Source organism: Lissotriton vulgaris, chromosome 9 (assembly GCF_964263255.1).
Source record: "Lissotriton vulgaris chromosome 9, aLisVul1.2, whole genome shotgun sequence".
NCBI lineage: Eukaryota > Metazoa > Chordata > Amphibia > Caudata > Salamandridae > Lissotriton > Lissotriton vulgaris.
Genome location: NC_141697.1, coordinates 361800755 through 361826363, shown reverse-complemented (window position 1 = coordinate 361826363; position 25609 = coordinate 361800755). Strand labels below are relative to the sequence as shown.

The window sequence follows — 25609 nt, the reverse complement described above, 5'->3', positions numbered from 1 at the left end:
TGACACACACCAATTTTGTCCTGGCATTTGTAATCCCCCAACAAATAGTTCTTAAAGGAGTCCATGTTGCAGCCCTTTCAGATGCTCTTAGCTCTCTTAGACCCACGTTCGGGCCCCTTTAATGAAGCATCTTATGCCTGAAAGCATCTGGGTACAGGCATCCAGTAAATTCACTCATCACTGTTAACCAGTCTTTTTGATAAGAGTCTCAAAGTATTAATGCCTTCGGAAAGAGGGTGTTCTCTCTGGCTAATTTAGCCATATTTAGGATCCGTGAATACAGTGTGCCTTCTGGGCAGGTAAGCCCCTACTTTTTGGGACATGGCTAGTGACATCTTACTAGGCATCCTAGAAGACCTCTGAGTCTCGCTGGCTCAACCTATGCATGATGGTCAGAATGTGGGAAAGAATGTTTCTCGTGCTGGCTTAGACACCATAGACTGAGCTGGCATAGATATTGGCACCTCCGTAGTGCTTAAGAAAACTTGCATGGATGAAATCAAACAAAGTTTTAGGAGATGTCAAAGCATCCTTGAGAGACATGCTCTTTGATTGCTCCAGATTGTTTGTAGAGAAGACTGAATTGTTCATATGATTTGCGGTAAAGAAACATGTTCTACAGGGCTATAGTATAAGGTTCTCTTCTCCCCCCCCCCCTATTGCACTATATAATATTTCTAGTGTACTGCTCAAAATTACTTCCTATACCTATAAGAGCTTAGATTAACTGCCGACATAAAACACTCCAAAGTCTCATAATCCACAAACATAGGCTTTCTGATTAAATTGCATGAGACCAACAATTTAAGATCATTTACACCGCGAAGACCTCCACTCGGTTTGCACAGTTCTTCACATCTCAAAAATGCACATTATTTTTGTGCCATAATGTTTCGATCATGTTAGACGGTTAACGCAAAGATTGCAGACATGCTCTGCATAGGTATGTTTTATACTGAGTAACTAATACCTTTCACAAGAGCATATTTATACTGTTAGATTTAGAAGTATTCAATCATTTCATGAACTTTGCTTTGTAGTGAAGTCCAACACCTACATTTTAAGCTCTATTTTCAAATAATTTTCGAATTGTAGGTCCCCCACCACCATTGTGTGTGTGTGTGTGTGTGTGTGTGTGTGTATATATATATATATATATATATATATATATATATATATATATATATATATATATATATATATATATATACACACATATTCTCTCTCTCTTTCTCTCTTCACACTTTCCCATACCCTTTTGACTACGACGAAAGCCAGTACATCAGTAACACTGGGGTTAACTAGTGTTTGGTGTTACAGTACTTGGGTCACTAGAAAGCCTTGACCATATTTGACTTTTTAATTTCTATTGTGTTTTCCTTAGGTATCGCAACTTTGACCAGCCTCACCGATTTTATGTAGCAGATGTGTACACTGATCTTACCCCTCTCAGTAAATTTCCCTCTTCAGAATATGAAACATTTGCCGAATATTATAAAACAAAGTACAATCTTGATCTGACCAACCTCAACCAGCCGCTCCTCGATGTTGACCACACATCTTCCAGGTAACAGCCTTAAGAATAGTGCTCAGTTTGGTTTTATTGACAACAGTTTAAAGCTTTTTCTCAAATGTTGGACATCTAGGGGGCAAGGCATTCACTGCTATGTAGATGTGAACTTAGATGTTTCTTACTACATAGGTCTATTGGCTATAGTGTATTTTAACTGTGTATTTAGAATTAGATACTGTCTTTCAAGCTTAATTCCACCTAACTCTGACTGTCTCTTCTCCTTTGTTTGTACTTTTTCATTAGACTTAATCTTTTGACTCCTCGGCATTTGAATCAGAAGGGCAAAGCTCTTCCGTTAAGTAGTGCTGAGAAGAGGAAAGCTAAATGGGAGAGCTTGCAAAATAAACAGGTATTTTGTTTAACCAATCTTTTATGGTTACTTTATCACCAATTCAGCATATCATTAGTTGTTGTGAAACAATCGGTCTGTAAAACCATTAACTATCTTTCCTATATCTTTGTCAACCAAAGATTTTGGTTCCAGAACTCTGTGCTATCCATCCTATTCCAGCATCATTGTGGAGGAAAGCTGTGTGTCTCCCCAGTATACTTTATCGCTTGCACTGCCTCTTAACTGCAGAAGAATTGAGAGCACAGACAGCCATTGATGCTGCTGTAGGGGTTAAATTCCTTCCTTTAGATTTTCGGTAAGTGTTATTTATATTTGCATTTCAGTGTGTAACGTTTATTGACTTTGTTTTGTAAGGTTTATTGACTTTTTAGGCAATTTTTTTCTAAGGAACCGATCTACCATTCTGATTTTTACCTGGTGTAAGAGTTTCCCAATTGATGTGACGAGTTCTATCCAGACAGCAACCATTACTAGGGGTTGTAATAGTTATTTCTTATGATTTGCTCTGCCCCCATTACACTCATCCTTTTTACCATTCATGTGAGCCACACTTTAGGTATTGTTTGTAAGATTTGTCACTGTTTTGCAGAATATTTGCAGTTCTATTAAACAACATGTTTTCTTCACAGGTATCCCAATCTGGACTTTGGCTGGAAAAAGTCCATTGACAAGAAAACCTTCATCTCTTGCCACAGTCCCTCCTCAGTGGAAACTGAAAAGGACTACAAACTCAGCACACACATTATTCCTGAAAATGCTGCATGTAAAGTTGACCATGTACCCTCTTTGATGGAAAATTATGACCAAATGTCTGTGAATTGCAGAACATTACTCAGTGATCCCCTCAAACTCCAGATGAACAATTCTTCAGTGGACTCCATGACAATTAATGGCATGTCATGTAGTTTGAATGTTGCCACTGACAGGAATGAATTGTCAAGCAGAAACTTTTGCCAAGGGAATCAATCGGCGTTTTGCAAGCAAGAAATACCTGTACAACTGACTACCTCATGTCCCATTCAGAATTCAGATAGTACTAAAAACCAACCTAAATCCAGCATTGAATGTACTCATTACCTTGATGGATGTGCTAACAAACCTACCTCTGATAGATGTTCGAAAACATTTTGCATAGTCAGTGCTTCAGAACTTCTTAAAGCTTCAAAAAATGAAATGGAATCTGAAAACTGCCTTCCCAATGGGTACTCTTCTAAAACTTTAGGCCCAAATCCAGGTTTGATCCTTCAAGCCTTGACTCTTTCAAATGCCAGTGATGGATTTAACCTGGAACGTCTTGAAATGCTTGGTGATTCATTTCTGAAGCACGCCATCACAACATACTTGTTTTGTACATATCCTGATGCCCATGAGGGCCGCCTGTCCTACATGAGAAGCAAAAAGGTAGGTACTACTACAAAAAAACACAATTATTATTTCTTAAGCAAGGCTAAGTAGACTGTGTATGTATCCATTTATTTGTGGAAAATGTTTTATTCTTGCAGATGATTTGTTGGGGGGGGGATCCCTAGGTTATCGACTAGGAACTTTAGCTGTGGGAGTGTGGACCTCTTCAGTGGCATGGACAGAAGAGATGCCCAATAGGTAGTTACAATTGCACTGTGTTCTTTGCACCCTAATCGTAGCCCTCCATTTCTCACATTTATGCCATAGATACTTGAGACAATGGGGCTTAAAAAATCATTTCAACTTCAGAATGAATTAATCACTAGCTGAATATCTTTTCAGAATTCCATTTGGCAAGTCCTCCAAAACCTTGCATCTTTAAATATCTTATCAAATCTGTTTGGGTTCTGTCTGTTACAGTGAATCACTGTCATTTCATGTGGTCCTAGAATACCGCTCCTGGTGTTGCTTTATCTTTAGTGCTGTGCCTTCTAAAGATTTAAATAATGCAGGAAAATCTCAATATTTAGCTAGAGTCCTTGTTCATTGAGTGCTGTGAAATAAGACAGTTGAACTATTCAAATGTGTTCCGTAGAATTTGTCCTTGAAATAAGCAGATGCTGCTCTCAGCCCTGAGGCATCTCTCTAGAGACAAACATTTCCATTAACCAGAAGGCGAAACCTCTGAATTCTGTACTACCTCAGAGAGCTACAATGGCTCTCCCTCTTTCATGTTTAACGGTTATGCTGGAGTGGTCATTACTGAGGACCCTCTTAGACTCAATTCCTAGGTAATCAACTAGAAATCTAGTCTAAGGAAGCCCTCGGTAGACGGTCACCAATCAATTATGATCCTCTACTCATGTCTCCTTCACAGTCCCCCACTTCAAGTGAACTCCGTATTCAGCGTTCAAGGCATGTGGGCTGCTGAATTCATATCTGTGCATAGATCGCCGCCTGGTGTTGGGTCCGGATGATTCCACATGGTTGTCCTGGAAGAGTCTTCGAAGTATCACGACATAGGTGGCTCCTCCCCTGGACTACAGTGCGCATGGGCATCGACTCCATCCTCAGATTGTTTTTTTCCGCCATTTGGTTCGGATGTCTATTTGTTAACTCAAGTTCGGAATCGATAATAAACTTTCTCTTTGGCCAAAAGGCCTTTAGTTATCGTCTGTATTGTCTTGCGATCGGTGCCAATACTGTTCCTGCTCTGTCCCGAGCCGGACATCAAGAGGAGCCACGTGGCTTTTCGACACTGAAGGCCCGGTCGACGCCAGAGACCTTATTCGACGATCCATCATGGAACGGAGCCCGTTCAAGAGATGCCCCATTTGCAACTCCAAGTATCCTCACATTGACGTCCACTTGGTGTGCAACAAGTGCCTGTCGCCGGATCACGATGAAGCCAGCTGTATGGCTTGTTCTCGGTTCAGCTCCAAGAAGACGATTCGCCTTCGACTCGCTGCGCGGAAGGAGGCCCAGCAGACGGCACCTGACCCGGTGAACATCTTGATGCCGAGGAAGATGAGGGAGTCTAGCAGGAAGATCAGGAGAACCTGTCTGATCCAGCTTCGGAGATCGACTCCAGCTACGACGCAGATGTAGAAATGGTCGATACTGAAGACGTCGTCCACGAGGTAGGAGACGACGATGAGGCCTTCGCGGCCATGGAAGATAGCTCCAGCGATGAGCTTGGCCCAACTGTGGGTATGGGGGCCGTAACTAAAACACTCTATAAGGCTCAGGTCGAGGGATCGCCACATGGCCTTATCCAAGATCGTACACTTGGTTCTACAGCCCCACCTCAAGGCCCGTCTACGGACATTTCTAACGAGCCATCGGTTGACCGATCGAAATCGAAACTGAAAGCATCGGTGTCTACACAACTGAAAGCGCTGGAGGCTAAATCGAAACGAAAAATACGTATCGCTTTGGTCGGTTCGAAGACCTCTGAACCATTGGCACCGACAAAGCCGAAGAGTGTTATCGACCCGGTGAGGTCGCTGAAGGGTGTAGACCCGAAGACCGGGGCACCGAAGAAACCGGTCAAGGACGTCGACCCGAAGAAGTCGGCGCCGAAAGCCATCGACACAGACAAGGGACTCGGAACTCAGAAGGTTCTCGATCCTAAGCGTCGACCCGACAAAGCTCGAAGCAGTACAGGCCTCGAGTCCCACCCAGTGGTGGCTCGAAGGAACCCGTCGAGTCAACACAGCTTTCCGCTTCCTTTTCGAAGCAGGTGTCGGACTCGCTGAAACGCATTAAAGAGAAGACTACTACTGTCGGACCAAAGGCTGCTCCACCCCTGAAGTCGGTCAGTAAACCTCCCAAACCGTCGGCACCCATCCAGTTCACGCTGCCGCCGAAAGTGGTGCCTAAGGCCTTCGCCCCGAGGACGGCCGTCGAAGCGACCAAGAAGGTGTCCGTGGGGCCGAAGCCTATAACTGAGGAGGTGGCCTCCAAGCATTGACAGCCTCCGCCTGAAGATCAGTCGAGGCAATTCATCGACGCTGAGACGGGTAGACTTTCTATTTTCAAAAGGAAGATAACCCCTGAACAGCCTATGGACTCATATAGAATTCCATTGAAGAAAAAGAGGGGTTCTGCTACGTCACCTCTTCTCTATGAACCTATAACACCACATGGACAAGACACTGCCCCTATCTCACCCACATACTCAGATGTGGAGGCAGGGGAAGGTGACAATGATGAGTACAGCTATCCTGTGGACACTGATCCTGAAGATCACGCTCAACCCTGGACAGACGCTGTTGACCCAGGAGATCCACAAACTGCCCCAGACAGTCATGTCTATGCTGTTAAAACCTCGCCTACTGAAGACACGGCGGCGTTTAATGCACTTATTGAAAGGGCAGCAAAAAATCATGATGTCCAGCTCCATGCTGACCCTGTGGAAGATAATTTTTTGTTTTACACCTTCTCAACCTCAGAGAGAACTGTCAAGACTCTGCCAATGCTAAAGGGTGTCCTGAAACATGCTGGAGACATTTTTAAGGAGACCACAAGGGCAAGGGTGATAAACCCCAGAATTGAGAAGAAATACAAACCGGCACCTGGAGACCCTACATATATCAAGGGGCAGTTGCCGTTGGACTCTCTGGTTGTTTCCAGTGCTCGAAAGAGGGCGAACTCGCAAACAACGGGTGATGCTCCTCCCCCTGACAAGGAATATAAAGTGCTAGAAGCATCAGGGAAAAGGGTGGCAGCTCAAGCGGCCAATATCTGGGGCATCTCCAACACACAGGCACTCTTAGCCAGATATGACAGGGCTCATTACGATACACTTGAAATCCTGTTACAACACTTGCCAAAATGAGAATAAGCAGGCGGCAGAGATGCTAATACAAGAAGGCAAACTTATATCAAATGCATCTATCAAGTGTGCGCTGGACGCGGCAGACACCGCGGCCAGGGCTATTAATACAAGTGTGATGTTACGGAGACATGCCTGGCTAAGAATCTCCGGATTCAAGCCAGAGATACAAACCACCATACTGAATCAGCCTGTTAACCCTGATCACTTATTTGGCCCGGAGGTGGACACCACCTTAAAGAAGATCAAAAAGGACACTGAGACTGCAAAGTCTATGGGGGATCTACAGTCCCAGCAGTTCAGGGGTGGTTCTTTTCGTCGCTCCAACAATAGAGGAACTTCCAGAGGCCAGCTGTCCCGGCAGACACAATACAGTAAAGGAGGCACGCAGACCACCTACACCAACCAGAGTAGGGGTGGCTATCGTGGAAACAGCACCATGGGCAGAGGTCGTGAAAACCGCTCCCGATCCTCCACCACTAACAAACAGTGACGTCTTGTCACTGCCCCCCGACCATTCTACACCGGTCGGGGGGAGACTGCAACAGTTCCTGCCGGTCTGGAAATCAATCACCACAGACAGGTGGGTGAGACAACTTATCCAGTACGGTTATTGTCTGGAGTTAACATCCACTCCACCCAACATACCCCCAATACACCGTCCTATGTCCACAGAGCATTTGCAATTATTGCAGCAGGAGGTACTCGTCATGCTGCAAAAAGGGGCCATAGAGCTCGTGCCTGTGGAAGAAAAAGGTACAGGGGTGTACTCGCTGTACTTCTTGATCCCAAAAAAGGACGGGTCCCTCAGACCCATACTGGACCTCAGGCCCCTAAACCAGTACATTCTATCAGAACACTTTCACATGCTCACATTACAGCAGGTTCTACCGTTACTCAGTCAGGGAGATTTCCTCGCAACATTAGATCTGAAGGATGCATATTTCCATATTCCACTACACCCGTCACACAGAAAATACCTCAGGTTTACCATTCAGGATCAGCATTATCAGTTCAGGGTCCTCCCTTTCGGAGTGACAACAGCACCCAGGGTGTTTACCAAGTGCCTGGCAACAGTGGCTGCACACCTACAGAGACAAAACGTTCACGTCTACCCTTATCTGGACGACTGGCTTATCCAGGCAAAGTCGACCCAGCAGTGTGCCGCCCACATGTCCCACACCATTCACCTTCTTCACGATCTGGGGTTTTCACTGAATTATCCAAAGTCCCACCTTCAGCCCGCCCATGTACGGCAGTATCTGGGCGCGACAATAGATACTCTGGCAGCCAAAGCACAGCCAAATTCGGTGAGAATCAACAGCATGCAATTGCTGATACGACAATTCAAACCACAACACTCGCTTCCAGCACGAGTGTTCATGCAGTTGATAAGCATGATGGCCTCCTGCATCTTCATAGTCCCGCACGCGAGACTACACATGTGTCCGCTTCAGGAGTGCTTTGCACGTCAGTGGAATCAGGCTCACGGACAGTTGAAAGACCTAGTGTTGGTGACCGGTCGTGCGTACAACTCTCTACATTGGTGGAATCCACAAAACCTTTGCAGGGGCCGACCGTTCCAGGAGCCTGTGCCACAGATTATTCTGACGACGGACGCATCTCTCCAGGGATGGGGAGCTCATGTACTCCACTACACAGTGCAGGGACTATGGACAGCGCAACAAAGGAAGATGCACATCAACCTTCTAGAACTGATGGCTATCTTCATGGCGATGAAAGCATTCAAAGTACATCTGTGCAACAAGGTTGTGTTGATCCGGACGGACAACATGACAGCCATGTACCACATACAGAAGCAGGGAGGTACACACTCTCCACAGTTGTCTCATCTGGCTCAGAGCATGTGGAAGTGAGCCATTCAGAGTAATATCTTCCTCATGGCGGAACACCTCCCAGGCAAGGACTATCAGATGGCGGACCTGCTCAGCAGGTACAGCCACCAAATGCACGAGTGGGAGATACATCTATCAGTACTCCAGCCGTACTTCCAGCAGTGGGGTCATCCAGAGATAGACCTGTTCGCCACAAAGGAAAATGCCAAATGCCAAAGCTTTGCCGCCAGGTTCCCACACCCACAGTCGCAGGGCAATGCGATATGGATGAACTGGTCAGGCATATTTGCGTACGCTTTTCCCCCAGCACCTCGAATACCGCTGGTGGCATGCAAGCTGAAGCAACACTCGATGACGCTCATCCTGGTTGCTCCGACGTGGGCACGCCAAACACGGTACACCACGTTTCTAGAACTATCCGTAGTACAGCATCAAAGGCTGCACCTCACACCCAGGCTTTTGACGCAGAGCCATGGCGACATTCAGTATCCAGATCTGCAACAGCTCAACCTAGCGAACTGGCTCCTGAGGTCCTAGAATTTGGCTACCTCAACTTGCCTCCTGACTGTATGGATGTCATAAGGGAGGCAAGAAAGCCCACCACCAGAGCATGTTATGCGGCAAAATGGAAGCGGTTTGTCATTTATTGTGCCGACCACATCATCAACCGCTAGATGCTTCTACTCAAAACATCATTTGTTATGTTACATCTATACAAATGCAATTTGGCCTATGCTTCCATTCGTATACATTTGTCCGCAATAGCAGCTTATCTCCAAAACAGGCAGCATCTCTCGCTTTTCAGAGTGCCTGCCATTAAAGCCTTTCTGGAGGTACTCAAACGAGTTATTCCTCCCCACCAGCTCCTGAATGGAACCTAAATGTGGTCCTCACCAGACTGATGGGTCCACCTTTTGAGCCTCTACACTCATGCGAGATTCAATTCTTGATGTGGAAAGTGGCTTTCCTAATAGCAATCACATCGCTACGACGAGTTAGTGAACTTCAGGCACTAACTATCCAGGAGCCATTCATAAAGATTCACTCCAACAGGGTGGTACTCCGCACTAACCCTAAGTTTTTGCCTAAAGTGGTTCACAGTTCCATATCAATCAGACTATAGAACTGCCAGTGTTCGTCCAAAATCCTGAGTCAGTGGCGGAGAGAATGCTCCACACACTAGACGTCAAAAGAGCTCTAATGTACTACATAGATAGGACCAAAGATTTTCGGAAAACAAAATAACTATTTGTTGCCTTTTCGCCACAACACAAAGGCAACCCTATTTCCAAGGCCGGTATAGCCAGGTGGATCGTTACGTGCATTCAGATTTGCTTTCAAAAAGCCAAGCGCACATTAAAGGTTCCCCCAAGGGCCCACTCCACGCGAAAGTTGGGGGCCTCCATGGCTTTCCTTGGAAATATTCCTTTAGAAGACATATGTAGAGCAGCCACATGGTCTACCACACACACATTTACAAAACACTACTGCTTTGATGTGCACTCCAAGCAGCAGGCAGCTGTAGGGCAGGCTGTTCTAAAAACACTGTTTCAAACTGCTGCAGCTGGCACAGGCAGCCACCGCTAATGGAGGGACTGCTATGTATTCTATGCACAGATATGAATTCAGCAGCCCACATGCCTCGATCCGAATATGCTACTTACCAGTATGCATCTGTTCTTGGCATGTAGGGCTGCTGACATTCATATCGCACGCCCTGCTCCCGGGCGCCTGTAGCGGCTGCAGCACTTAGAATTACTCTTAGCATGGTCATCACTTACGGTGTTACACTCCATCTTTGCCACAATGGCTAAAAACAATCTGAGGATGGAGTCGATGCCCATGCGCACTGTAATCCAGGGGAGGAGCCACCTATCTCGTGAAACTTCGAAGACTCTTCCAGGACAACAATGTGCAATCATCCGGACCCAACACTAGGCGGCGATCTATGCACAGATATGAATGTCAGCAGCCTTACATGCCAAGAACAGATGCATACTGGTAAGTAGCATATTCGTTACTGAGAGCCATTTATTACTTCCCCAACATCTTAATTCTCTCAAGCACAAACTGTGCAGGTCATCCTGAATTCTAGCTCCTCTTATACTGCAAGAAAATCAGGTAGCCAAGTGATGCTAATGCATAAGATGCTTTTGTCGGATATTCCCAAGCCATCATCACACTAGTACTTTAACATCTAGACTACACCCGTCAAATCTACCTTAGAGCTCCCCTGGCATTGCTTAAGAAGACTAAGAAAATTCAAAGTGCTGCACTTAGACAGCTGCTTAGCTTTCCCATTAGAACCAATATTGTATCTCGTCACCCTGCAATAGCTTCCTGTGGCACGTTGAATTTCATTCACGGTAATGGTCAAACTTACTGAGTTAGCTATGGGATTGGGCCTCTGTTCCTTCAAAAACAACTCTGTGCCTACCGTCAAACTAGAACCCTAAGCTGAAGGCTTGAAAATTTTCTGTCCGTTCTTCCCTTCTATAAATCCTGAACAACTGACATATTCTTCTATGTCTAAGTTGGCAAACTGTAGAATTCAATACGAATTACAGTTGAACACTGTTTCCAGTTCCGGTAAGTGTTATGTGGGAAAAAAGTGCCTTTCCCAGCACTTTAAATATAAATGTTGTGTATGTGCCATGCATATAAAGTGGTATGTATGACTGCATTACCATGTCTGTCCTCTTACTCTTCTCAACATCACATGCTGTACCATGTTTAAAGCATCTATCTGAACCCCAGTATCAGCCACATGATTTATATTTTACCCAGCTTCCTTTCACGCATTCCGAAACGGTACTCTGATACAAATGCAAGTCTGAGCGCTTGCACGCCTCACTAGTTCTGTGAAGCGCTGTTAAAATTATCATTCAGCCTGATTCGACAATATATCATCAATTTGTGTTAAGTAGGGCTGGTGTATTTCACAATCCAGGTGCTGCTGGCTGACCTATATCGATACATTAGCAGTTTCAGTCTAGCTTCTTTCTTCCGTTAGCATAGTCACGTAGTACATGAAGGGCTGCTTCTGGTCATTTCCTCAGCACGCCACCCTCAGTATCATAGGAGGTCTCCTGGCCTTCACAATAAAATAACCTATTCTCTACTTCTCCAAAAATTATGTTTTCATACATACCAGTCTACAGTTTATGCCTAGGGAGCCATCTGACTTTCACCTAAAAAAAGACATCATGTTCTAGTCCTTTTTAGGTCTCGGCTATAACGCGCTGAAAAGCGCGTTCTCGCCGGAGAACTATTGTCGGCGTCTCAGCAGTCTGAGACGCTGAAGTGAGACAAGACCTGGCCGCGCGCAGCGTTTCCCCATAGGGTAACGTTGTGCGCGCGGCCAGGTCTTGTCTCCACAGCATTCCAGGGCTGACCGGATCGCGTCGCACGACTCTCTGGAATGCAGGGGGAGTCTGCAGAGAGGCGCGCAGCGCTGATAATCAGCCATGCTTTTTTTTTTTTGTCCGTGCCTCATGATGTGACACTGTTTTGTATGTACCGTATCAGCAGGCAATGATTATTTTGAAAAAGTGTAGGATTACATTCTACCTTTCTGTACTAAGAGTGTGCCTGTATAAAAGATTCCTACAAGAAACAGTGCTGAACACGCTCCTGCTTCATTAACAACAGCAACTGACAGATCGTGAGTTGAGCAGTATTTAGTCACCCACTGTGCTACATCCCATTAAAATCGAGCATTCTGTGCAAATGTTGGGTATTTCTGAAACGCAGCTATCGGCAGTGCAGCAGGTCAGTGACATCAGGCCCAGTTCGTCAGGTATAGCCTTCTCTTACTACCCAACAGAGGAGCTAACGTCCTTGCTTACTTTAAGATGCACGTTACGCTTGCTTTGTCACTGTGCTATTGTAATTATAGCTCTGACAGCGGTGATGTCTCGCATGCCCACTGGGCCCTCACTAAAGCAGCAGGAGGAGGGAAAAAACTAGTTGTAAAATTCTGCACCAAAGGTGGCCACAACTCTTTAGATACTGTCAGCCAATTTAATAAGAGTACTACTGTGGAATTATTGAAAAAGTATTGTATCAAACTCATGCCATATAACTATATGTATTATGTGATTCATGCCGATGTTATGACTAACATCAATAAAACAGATTTTTAAAAAAAAGGTGGCCACAGCTCAGTGCATATATTGCGCTCCTTTGTCCGCAAAGGGTTATGCGAATGTCTGCATTGATTGACGGTACGTTTAATGAAAAGCTTTAGGGAGGTGCATTGGATCGCTACAGTAAAATATAAATTTTGAATTCAGTAAAGATTTGAGAATAGAAAAACACCATCCTATACCGCGACCTGCAGATACGATGACACATTACGGAAATCAGTTAAAAGATCGCGGACTACATGTGATCTGTATACTAATTTGTTAATATATACCTTTTCCATTTGGCAGCACGAGTGACTCCTTGCTCACCGTGGTACCATTATCAACCCAACATTGGCAAATTTCTCTGATCTATTAGATGAGCAGGCCCATTTTTTAAAAGGATCTGGTTGCCTATATCTTTGATGGGGTATATTGACTTTTTGTGACACCGCTGGGGACTGGCAGTAATCGCCACCGGCTGATAGCCTTTCCTGTTTCGTGGTCAGCAGAGGGATTGTCATTGAACCAGCAATAGGGCCCACCTTATCTTGGTGGAGAGGAGCCGCACTACCCCTTCCCAACATCCCTTATATACACAGCAAAATACAGCCACTAGCGTCCTTCGCACGGTCCGCTCCTCTTCTGTAAGGGTCGTCCTTTAAAACTCTGTTAAGTGGCAGTCATGCACCACGTGTAGGCACATAACGCTTAATGCTACCACACGTGCTATACTCTTACCCAGTCCTAACACCTTCTCTGTGACTTCTTTGTTGCTCGTGTTTTTCCCCCATCCCCCCACCCAACCCCCCCCACTACCTTCCAACTCACCTTGCCGCCATTTTCTCTCTTTTCCCCGTTCCTCTCCTCGCACTGCATACCTTTACCCTGTCCCTCACTCATCTACTCACCCCACGTACACCACCACTCCCATACACACACATACACCACCACTCCCATGCACACACGGACACCACCACTCCCATGCACACACGGACACCACCGCTCCCATGCACACACGGACACCACCGCTCCCATGCACACACGGACACCACCGCTCCCATGCACACACGGACACCACCGCTCCCGTGCACACACGGACACCACCGCTCCCGTGCACACACGGACACCACCACTGCCGTGCACACACGGACACCACCACTGCCGTGCACACACGGACACCACCACTGCCGTGCACACACGGACACCACCACTGCCGTGCACACACGGACACCACCACTGCCGTGCACACACGGACACCACCACTGCCGTGCACACACGGACACCACCACTCCCATGCACACATGGACACCACCACTGCTTAATTTGTAAAAAAAAAAGTGCTTTCATTTTTAAAAAATTAAGTGAAAGGGCACTCGTCAGGAGGCTACTGTAGTTTGCCATACACATTGCCCCTGCCAGCATTGCCAATGCTTTTAACAACACAACTACTAACATCAAACCCCTTACAAGTGTGTCAATCTGGACTATTTCAGGCTACCAAACCTATAAGGTCGGTAAGTAATTTTTGGTATATATTGAATTAATAATGTACTGTTGTTGTGGTCATCTCTAAATTGGCTAGACAGCGCCGCCAGACAGCGCCGCCATGTGGCAGACTGTTACAAGCACCAGTGCTGACAATTAAGTGCTGCGTGGAGCACCGGAAACCACTGGCTCAAATTAAGCAGGGTTGGCAAGACTAAGTCAGAGGGGTCTCTAGAAATACCACAGGCACCTCTCACGCATTATCGGTCTCCTATTCTTTATCCTTTCATACCCTGTATAGTCTACTTTTTTCTTTCCTCGGTTACACTACCTGTCTCTTTCCGTTTTCGGCACTATGTGCTTCTTTTCAAAAACATTCTGTGCTGGACTAGTTGCATATTACATCTAACTTGCCCACTCTCAGGCAGTGGAGGCAAATCCGCCGCATGTACACTTTAGCACCGATTAACCACAACTGACATAATGGCTGACACTACAAGAGTGCAATGGTCCACGACAGTTAATTAAATTCATAGTTGCCAACATTTGAAAACAAGCATTTGCAATGTAATGGGTCTTGCATTTACGCGACTTTCAGCTATTGGCATTGTAAATGACAATGACTTTTATTTATGTTTTGGTTTTTAAAACATAAATAAAAGACCTTGTCATTTACAATGTCAAGACCTTAAACTCGCGTTCATTTACAATGCTAATAGCTCTAACTTTTGCAATGCCGAGACCGTTGCATTGTAAAAGCTTGTTCTAACTCCATTTGTGAAGAGGGCAGTGCATTCTCCTTAGATGCCTAAAATTGCACTTCATTTAAGACAAAAAACAGTATAGTATTAGATCAGCTCTTTGTGGGTAAAGTGACTGCAGACTTAATTAGGAACATTCATAGAAAATGTGGTGACCCAGTGGTCCTGGACCTGGGTTGTGTATGATACGAAAAACAATGGTCCTGATCTTAATTTCTAGGAGGAGTTAAATCACAACTTGCAATAATGGTTTAAACAAATCATTTACTGAGCCCAAATTCAGTTGGCTCACAGCATTCAAATCCAAACAGTTTTTAGGTAGAAGCGCAGTAATCACAAAACTAAATTCTATCCAAGTGGTCTTTATTCATCCAGTTATTAAGCAACAGTATATTCATTACTGTAGTTCTCAGAGAAAGACAGGGAAAAAGGTAGCTCCAAAAGAACGTGCGGGGGAGAGTAGTGCTCTAGATGTGCAAGGGGTGAATAGAATTCAGGGGAAGTGGTGAACAAAGATAGTTATGATAGTTCATTCTTTTGACTGATGATTAATTCTCAGTCTTTTCCACCTGACCACATGTAAACATATCAAAATCAATTTTTACACAATTTTTTCAACACAATAACAGACTTGTGTGGCACGTTCTAGTCAAGGACTCATGGTCCAAGGTGGATGAAATGTGGGCGTCGGCGTTTCGACCCGTCTTGGGACTCAAGGGGTACTTCGGGGCCTCGGTTTGCGGGTCTTCCGCAGGAGGGTAAGGGCAACCCGAGTGGCAGTGTAGTGTCTTAAGTCACACACCAGCTAGAATCCACTGGGTCTTCCTGTAATTAGGTACAGTGTACGTCCCCATCCTTGAATGCAAGGTAAAGTAAAGGCTAACAGTTCCAAGTAGTCAGCAGTCAATGCAAGAGCTGTCCGGTTTCTCCAGCATGCTCAGTCCACATAGATCGTGTGTCAGCTGACACACTGTACCTAATTACAGGAAGACTGTTATTGTGTGTTGAAAAAATTGTGTAAAAATTGATTTTAAAATGTTTACGTGCGGTCAGGTGGAAAAGACTGAGAATCGTCAGTCAAAAGAATGAACTATCATAACTATCTTTGTTCACCACTTCCCCTGAATTCTATTCACCCCTTGCACATCTAGAGCACTACTCTCCCCCACACGTTCTTTAGGAGCAACCTTTTTCCCTGTGTTTCACTGCGAACTACAGTAATGAATACACTGTTTCTTAATAACTGGATGGAATAAAGGCCATTTGCATATAATTTAGTTTTGTTGTTGCTGCGCTTCTACCTAAAAACTGTTTGGATTTGAATGCTGTGAGCCAACTGAGTTTGGGCTCAGTAAATGATTTGTTTAATCCATTATTGTAAGTTGTGATTTAACTAGAAACATGTCGGAAGCAGTGGATTTCTATGCAGCAGATGTAACTGGTGGTCATTTAATGTGCAGCTGCTTCATAATACTCCTGTCTCAATGCTGCCTTGCCTGTCGGCAGCTGATCGTGGGTGGTGCCATTCAGGGTGTCTTGCCGCTGATGCCGAAAATCAACACATACCCGTCTCCGTCACAAAAGGAAATCTCGGCACTCAATTCTCAAAAACCGGTAAAAGCTGTAGCAACGGTTTATGTTGGGCGCGTTTCGGTCTGTGCCTTTGTCAACTGCTTCATTATACAGGCACATTTTCACCACAGGCTACTGCCTGAGTCTGAATACTGCAATAGATATTTCCATGATCTAAGCTGGTTTCTCTAATCTGTTTCATTGAAGGTGAAGCTGCTTTCTGCTTAGTAGAGGTTACTGCTTGCTGTTCTGATTTAAGCATGTGAATTTATGAAAGACCCAATACTGAAGAAGAAATTAATTTCTTATCTGTTACATTAGTTTGTTGAGTGTTGTTTTTTTATAGATTCACCTGTGATCATCCTTCTTAGCCAGAGGCTCACCAAGCATCTCTATCCTGCTCACTTGTGCCATGAAATCTTAGGGACGTAGCATGTGTGTCTGTAGATACACATGCTCTGCATACTCCCATCTAGTGATGGATTCAAACAATTGCAAGTTGCTTTTCTTTGAAGTGTGTTGGATTGCAAGGTATAGGGACTCCTTCGTTGGATGGTAATGAGCTTAAGCTCAATTGTCAGATGAATTTTCGGCATCGGGTTCGGAACGAAACTGTGCCTTCTGACGACCTCTTCAGCTCTTCACATGATCCCGCTTCTTCGCTGCTGACGATGAACCGACTTTTTGGGGTCGGTCCTCAGCTACATCTAGTGGTGTCCTCCCTCTTATCACCTCTACCTTCTGGTCAACCAACCCGGGAACTCCCCCCCAGTATAATTCGAAGTTCCCCTGGATTTACCAAGTCTGTAATAATCTCTGCTTCTCCCACAAGCATGACGAGACTAGGCCAGACTTGCCTCACCTTCTGGTTCCAAAAAAACAATCCCTTTGTGACCGACATGAGCAGAGTTGCGCCCACCAAAGGATACACAGACTGGACGAAGATGAAACCCCTGACCTCTTTGGGGAGCGTGATGTCGAAGAACAGGAGGAAGCAGGCCCCTTCGGGTCACAACTACTACAATCCAGTTCGGGGGTCAGTTCACTGGCTGAACCAGACCATGAGGAGGATCCAGACGTGAAGAAGCAGACGGTTAGTATGGCTACCCAGTCACAACCAGCGGATGCACAAACACTGCCTGCCCCGGCTGAGCACCGCCCATCCTGGGGTCAGGTGTCAAGCCCATAGACTGAATATGGCTCTACTGGTCCTCCACTGGCTCAGTACCAACAGAAGCCCTCAGAGCTGACAACGCTTGCTTCTCCCGCATCAAATGGCCCCTCATAAATCGCTGCCTTCCAAGTGCATGGGCTCTTCCACCATGGTTCTGAAAGTCCCACTGGCACCAAATCAACCATCGTTGGGAAAGCTCACGACACTGAAACCACCTTCGATACCAAAACTACACCCTGTAGCGAAATCCCCCATGAGGCCAAAAGTAACATCAAACTCAGAGGACTCAGAGCAACCCATTCTTCAGCTTACATGAGAAGCTCGACCCTGGGCAGAAGATTCTTTTTATGTACCTTCATATGGGTAAATTTACTACCAAGCCTCAGCCAAACCCTCAGGATACTTTGCCAAAGAAGTGGAAGCTGTCTTTTAAGGAACAAATTGCCCTGGAGCCCAGACCTCCTCCAAGGCACTAAAATCTCAAGGACATGGTCACTAGCCCCATCCCTGCACGTCCTTCTCCCCCTCCCCTTCAGCCTCTTTCTCTTCCTCCTCAACCTTCACTGCCACCACCATATCTGCTACCTCATTAAGCTTCACATAGGTGTCACAACTCTTCAGATGGGGAGAGGATCACAGCCCATTGTAGTGATGTGATCCTCATGATGCTGCCAGTGACCCTGCACAGAGGGATGACCCATGGGACGACTAAAATGTTGATGCCCTAGAACCTGACCTCTAACTCTCCTTGCCTGATGATACTACCACCTATTTTGAGGTCATCCACAGAACATCTACAAAGTAGACATCCATTTTGTCTATTAGGACATTGAATTCTTGGCCAAAACACTCCTCAAAACACAGCATACCTCCCAGTTCCTCCCTATACTGAAAGAAATGCTGAAGACCAACCCTGAGACATTCCAAGAGTTGGTTGAAGTCCAGGATGTCATGCCAAGGCTAGACTCAAGGTATAAACACTCACCCAATGACCTGTCTTTCATCTGCTGGCTGACTCTAGTGGTTAACACGGCACACAAGTGCCCAAGGTGTACAGGGGACTCTCCACCTCTGGTTTAAGGAGAGCAAAAAGATTGATGCAGCAGGCAAAAAGTGGTTGTGCAACCAGCCGTACACTGGTGGACCTGCTCGACCAGTGCAACCAGGCACACTGGGACGAAATTAAGGAACTCCTCCAATACCTCCTCGAACAATGCATACAGCATGGTCAGGAGCTTGTGGCTGATACCACAATCTGCTGCACTCTTGACTCAACCGACACTGTGGCCAGAGGTGTGAACACCAGCATCATGCCTAGTTCCGTGTTCGTGGCTTCAAGATAGAAGTCCAACAGTATCTGTTAAACCTGCAGTTCAGTGGTGAACATCTGTTCAGGCGATTCTATGTCGTTACGACTTCCCCAACAACGACTTCCCTTACAACAAGGTTTAAACCACAACCTCGTCTAAACCACGATTTTTTTTATCACGCATTCCTTTACCTCGTTTTTTTCGGTGAAGGAATGCGTTTAAAAAAAAAATGTTTTCTAACTAGAATCCCGATCCCCCTACCTCTTTAAAACGATTTTCCCACACCTTAAAGTCAAACATGACCACCCACACACCCTTTATACTAACCCCAACCCCTACAAACGAATCCCGAAGCCTCCCAACCCCTGTATATTGTCTCCTAACACTGTGCCCTCTTAAAACGAATTCCGTCATTTTAAAATTAAACATGATCCTCCAGATGGCTTGAGCGCTCACCAGAAACTCCTGTTTGTATGCTTCTTAATGTGCTGTGGTCCTAGGTGCTTTTTGCTTTGTTCAGTGGCTCAAGAGGGCACCCCAACATAATCAGAATAGATAGTACTGAAAACTACCAACATTCTCTAATTTCTGTACAGCCCCACCGATGATTGTGGCAATATTCATCCAAGCACTGCCCTCCTCTGTTCCCTCAAAGCCGGCAAGTTGTGTGCTGTTTGGAGCTTGGAATGGAATAGATCACTAGTGACTGCAGCATGGCAGCTGCAAACTGGACCCAAATACCTCTAAAAGTATGGTACAGTGCATTACCACTTATCCTGCAGTATTGTCCATATGCCCACCAGAAACACCAGGAGACCAGTAATGCCTAATGGTGTCTTGGTGCTCAGTCGGCCACTCCCCTCTGACGCCATTTTGCCCTCCTTCTGATGTTTCTTGTATCTACCACCAGTAATGTTTGAACTTCTGTTAAGGTTCATGAGAGGTAAGCTATATGGATGGCTTATTGCTGTCTTTGACTTGTGTGTGGTTCAGCATTTTGTCTGGTTTGTATTTTTTTTTTTTTTTGATAGCAAGAATAGGAATTCCCGAAAAGCTTCAGATATGATTTTGAGCCATCTTTGTAGGTGAGGTAGCATCCCCAGGATGTTAGCCCAAATCTTGTATGAGAGTCTCGCATTTTACTTCTCTTCCAAGGAATGTCCTACATCTTGCCTGCACCTTTTGCCAGGTCTTGACAAATGTATAGTTGCCCCTAACCCCCCCACTCCACTCTGCCGGCCCCCACACCTCCGTAATTATTTTCTTTTTCATGGCAGCTTCATGGACCATTTCTTCTTATACCATTGCTACATAGTGATACCCCTAGATTTATGATGATTTTGTTGCCTTTTTTTATAGCGCGAACCTGGCCTGTCGGCAAAAATTAATATTAATTTGCATAGCTTAAATACAAGTAAGTTTCAATTCTATTAAGGACACAGAGGCAAGGAACTACGTGTCCCATGAGCACCAACGAAAAGGCAAAAGTCTAAGTCCTTCCTCTCTGTAAGTAAGTAAGTAAAGGGCTTATAAAGCGCACGAATGCTGGAGCGTCTTTGCGCTAGAGGAAGCAAGAAGGTGCAGAGGTCGAGGGTCAGGAGGAGCTTGATCGCTATTCAAGTTTTAACCGGTCTCCTGAACTGGGACCTAGATGGAGATAGTTTGTTCCAGAGCTTAGATGCCATAAAGGAGAGACATCTGCCTCCCCATCTGGTCTTAACTCTATGAGCGTGGGCCAGAGCTTTGTTGGCCGATCTTAACATCCGGAGGGGGGCATGCCATTGGAATAGTTTATGGTAGTTGTTCAGCCCATATAGGGCTTTATGAACCAGGCAAAGTGCCTTAAACTCAGTTCTCTGCTTAACCGGGAGCCAATGTAGAATTGTAATGGCACCAGAAATGTGACTATATTTTTAAATGTTTAACAGAGTATGTGCAGACGCATTCTGTAGGGATTGAAATTTAGAGAGCTGGCGTTTCTCAACGCCTAGGTACAGGGCGTTACAGTAGTCTAGGTGGGAGAGAATAAGGGCCACCAGAACTGTTTTCCTCAAATCCATAAGTAGAAAAGATAGGATTTTATGTAGCACTTTTAAAAGGACGTAACAGGCAGAGGTCAGCTGATTGACCTGCCCTGAAAAGTTGAGCTGGGCATCACATAAGAAGCCTAGCTTTCTCACTTTGGTAGCAGGGGTTAGCCTGTTCTCAATGTGGTACTTCCTCTCTGTTCACTCCTCATCTTTCTTCGTCGGAACATGCCTTTAACGAAATTCATGCATCTTGTTTGGTACCATCATTCCCTGCAAAACGGGTAACATCAGAGACCATTCTAGACATATTACTAGGTCTAGACATTCTAGACATATGACTAGTTCATCAGTACAACGGCTAAATAAAACACAATCTGCTATGCAAACCTGCATATAACATCAAAATGCTACAATGGAATTACATTCTCCACTTTAATCTTGTAACAATGCTACTTACACCAGAATGGGGAGGGCTTGTGTCCATAATGATTGCAGGGTGGGAGAATCCTTACCTCTGTGTCCCTAATATAATTGAAACTTACCTGTACTAAAGCTAGGCAAATGTGCATTCGATGTCAGGACCGGAGTCTCGTATTATGCTACTTCAAAGCTTGTCCACCACCGATTGTGCCAGTTCCAACACTGGCATAAAGAAGAACCTCTTAAAGGTAGAATCAGTGGACCAGTTGACTGCGCGAATGAGGCCTTCCAAATGCACTCCTAATTGAAACGCCTTTGAAGCCATAGCCCCTTTTGCTGAGTGGGCCCCAAACACCGTAGCATCAATACGCACTTGCTGCAATACCCACTGACCCATCTGGTGATGGTTGGTGCAGAAATGGTTTTCTTAATGCAAAAAGTAGTTGTCTCTCGCCCCGAGGGCGAATTTCATCTGTCAAAGCTTCCTATGCTCGGAGGCACTCTACCACATGCAGCTTGGAAGATTCTAGGAATGCGGGGTATGAAATAATCCTAATATTGCACTATGTCCTTCTACCTATCTTAACCGAAATCCCTTATGGGGAGAAAACACTGCCCGAGCTATCCAGGACTCTCACGTCTGACACACATCTGCTAGAAACCAGACATAACAACATAGCCAATGTGGCCGAAATCTCCTTACCTGACAAAAACCTATTCAGCTGCCCGGACAAGAAAAGATTGAGCACTAAATTAACGTCTCAAAGGGCGGAATAACACGGTTTTGGAGGATTGGAAAGGCGAACGCCCCTTAGAAGCCTACAGACAAACAGTTCTTCCCAAACAAGAGTCACATCAACTGGTGCATGTCCCGCAGAGATTGCAGAATGGAACCTCTGCCATCCTCTGCAAGACCTGCCAGGAAATTAAGGATCGGGACTACGTCCGCATCCACAGGATCAACATGCCATCGCATACAGCGGCGGTGCCACTTTTTTCAGGAAGATCGGTACCTCTTGGTCGTACTGTCAGCCCACGCCCTGGAGAGTAATGACACAGCGTGTCCTGAAAAGCCTGGGACGACCAGCGTTGCCTGAAACCTACGAGGCCAAAAGCCGCAGAGTCCCCTCCACCACCAGATGATGGGGAACGAGATACGGATTCAGTAGAATGTGAGGTTAGTCTGAGGCTTGGTTTGGGGAATCCCAGGAAAGTTCAAGAAGAACTGGAAACCATACTAAAGATTCGCAAACCGTGATTATCAACACCAACTCCTCCTGCTGGCTGTGCACTTGGGCAGAGATCCGTGTGATAATAGAGAATAGAGGGAATGCATAACCTCGTTTACATCTCCAATCCAGGAGGAGTGTATCCTTTGCGTCCATTGTGGATCTGGTCTCCTACTGAAAACCCTCGGTAACTGATTATCCAGATGTGAAGCAAAGAAGTTGACCGAGATGGGGCCCGACGTCTCCAACAACTGAGAGAGAACCTGTAGGTCTAATTTCCATAGACTGGAGTCCATGAGGAGCCAGGAGTTCCAGTCCGCCTCCTGGTTTGCTTGACCCGTAAGATACTTGACTGTGACTTATACGTGGTTCTCCATGCAAATGTTCCAGAAATCTTTGGCTAGGTTAGTCACGGCGTCTGATCTTGTGCCGCCCAGGTGGTTGATATACATGGTTGCGGAAATGTTGTCCATCTTGAGAAGAACTGATGATGGCACCCTGTCCTTCGTCCATCACTGAACGGCAAACGACCCTGCCAGGAGCTCCAAGCAGTTGATGTGCAAGTACTGCTCTTGTGTGGTCCAACCTCTCTAACTCCATGCATTGGGATTGAGCGAAAATTCCTCCCACCTGTCTGGTGCCCCAGACAGAACGGCTGGTGTCGGACTTGCTCATGATGTCTGGGGTGGAACCTAAGATGGCTCTCCTGTTCCAAGCCCCATGTGGGTTAGCCACCAAACCATCTCTTCCTTGGCTTCTGCCTAAGCGGCACAGTCCCTTTCTGAGATGGTGGGCTTTGAGGCGCTGCATCGCGAGATAATGTACAGGGCCAGAAAAGATGGCCTGAATTGAGGACAAGAGGAGGCTCACTAGGCAAGCTAGCTGGCTGAGAAAGGTATGGGATTTGGCCAAGGTTTGACGTAGTTTGTGCCTGATCTTTGCCATTTTCCGGGATGGGAGGCTCAAAAAACAGAAGCCTGAATTGATTGTGAATCCCAGAAAGGTCGCACATTGAACCGGGGTCAGGAGGGACTTCTCGTTTATCCGGATTCCCAACCCCTGCAACAGGTTCACTGCACTCTGCAACTGTATAGTCAGCCTCTTGGACATTGAGCCAGAAAGAGCATGTCGCCAGATACACTAACATCCTAATGCCCTGCTCTCTTAGGAATTCCACAGCTGGCCTGAGGACCTTCGTGAAACACCACTAAGCCGGGCATAGCCTGAAAGGGAGAGTTGTGAACTCGAAAACCTGCCTACCCCACCGGAATTGCAGGAAACAATGGTGAGGGGGAAAGATCAGGACCCTGAGATAGTGGTCTTTCACACCCAACCAAACCATCCAGTTGAGCAGTCTCAACACGTCCCTGAGGAGGTGCATACCTTCCATTTTGAATTGGCGGTATGCAAACCTCTCATTCAAGTCCTTTAGGTTGATCACTGGCCTTGGACTTGAGTCTGGCTTGTCGACCAGGAAAATGTTGCCGGCGAACCCCCTGGGGCGTTCCTCTGAACAACAAATCGCCCCATTCTTGTCTAGTGTGAACATCTCCTCGTCTATCAATTATGCATCTTGTTGGGAAAATGAAATGGGACGGGTTGGACCCTTTGTCGTAGGCAACCATAGAGCTACACTTGGAAGCCCTCTACCGTCTGCAGTACCCAAGCATCGCTAGTGATAGAATCCCAAGCTGGGAGGAAAAACGCTGGGCAGAGTAGATGGCAGAACACTCACCTTTTCCAGAACCATTAGACTGACCTTTATAGCCTCCATTGCTCTAGAACTTATGTCCTCTTGTTTGATAGAACGCGTTGGAGCGTGCGCTGATTTGGTATTGGCCACACCTGGATCCTTGTCAGGGTTGGAATAGGAGTACAGGCCGGTCAAGCTGCCACTGCCACGACCATCCCCTTCGAAACCTGAATGGTATACACTCTTCTAATGTTGGGACTGGGCCTTGTCAAGGGATGTGAATTTTGAGACAAACTTGCTAAGGGTCTCCAAACAACCCCACTTGGGGCAAAGCTCCAGCCACCGAAGAGGCGAGGTCTCGCAGCTTTTGGACTATCTTTATAAGAAGGGATCAACACCGCTCCGTTGAGAGCGCCCAGTTTTCATTCTGTAAGAATACAATGGCACGCTGCGCCCACCCTGACAACATCTCTGGCGAAATCAATGATCCCAAGCCCTTAGCCTCCTCGACCATATCAAGGACCTTAATCATAGGCCCAACCATGTCCAGAAGCTCGTCCTGGCACGAGCGCCAGGAGCAATCAATCCCTTCTTAGGGTCCTTGACAAACTTTGCCAGAAATGTTGCCATTTTGGGGTTGAGCTCTTGTGTAAGGCCCACCTTACCATCTAAAATTGGGTGAGACCGGAGGCGGTTACAGGCGTCCTTCTCCATAGGCTTACGCAGACAAACTGCCACATACTTAGCCAACTTATTCACGGGGATCCAGTCCGCAGACTGTATGGATGATGTCATCTGGGTCTAGCAAATCTGAAGCGCCGTCCAGCTCTGAGGTGGGGTGGGGAGCCACTGTCCAGAGGGGCCTGCATCATCATCTTTATCCCCGGGGAATCACCTGTGTGCTGGGGTGTCCGGCGTGGGGGATCCAGGAAACCCTCTGGGGGACCCACCGTGTCCTGTTGCAGGGGAATTTGTGCCAATTTGCCTGCTTTAGGCATGCAAAATGACCCGCATCCACCCCAGACTCAAACCTCCGGTTCGGGGTGGGGGGGTGGACTTTCCCTCCTGGGGCTTCTGGATGGGCATCTGTGGACCTGGCGCAGGTTTAGCCCATTTAGCACAATTTGCACCAGAAGGCGTGCTGCACCAAAGGATCCATCATCTGGTTGACTGCTCTGTATATGAAACCATCCACTGCCTGATCACATTCATCATCCCACTGGAGGAAGGACGGAGTCGTCCTCTTGGTATTGCTCTTGTTCTGACTGCTTGGTGGCTATTGT

General features: G+C 46.2%; 1 protein-coding gene across 1 annotated transcript in view; it reads left to right on the top strand.

Moving 5' to 3' along the window:
- Nucleotides 1–25609, top strand: part of DICER1 (dicer 1, ribonuclease III) — a 521797-nt gene that overhangs the window by 423424 nt on the left and 72764 nt on the right. Inside the window, exons 19-22 of the mRNA XM_086937733.1 lie at nucleotides 1385–1567; nucleotides 1817–1922; nucleotides 2045–2220; nucleotides 2555–3326. Of these exons, the coding sequence (XP_086793859.1) occupies nucleotides 1385–1567; nucleotides 1817–1922; nucleotides 2045–2220; nucleotides 2555–3326 (1237 nt within the window). The remainder of the gene's footprint in view (nucleotides 1–1384; nucleotides 1568–1816; nucleotides 1923–2044; nucleotides 2221–2554; nucleotides 3327–25609) is intronic.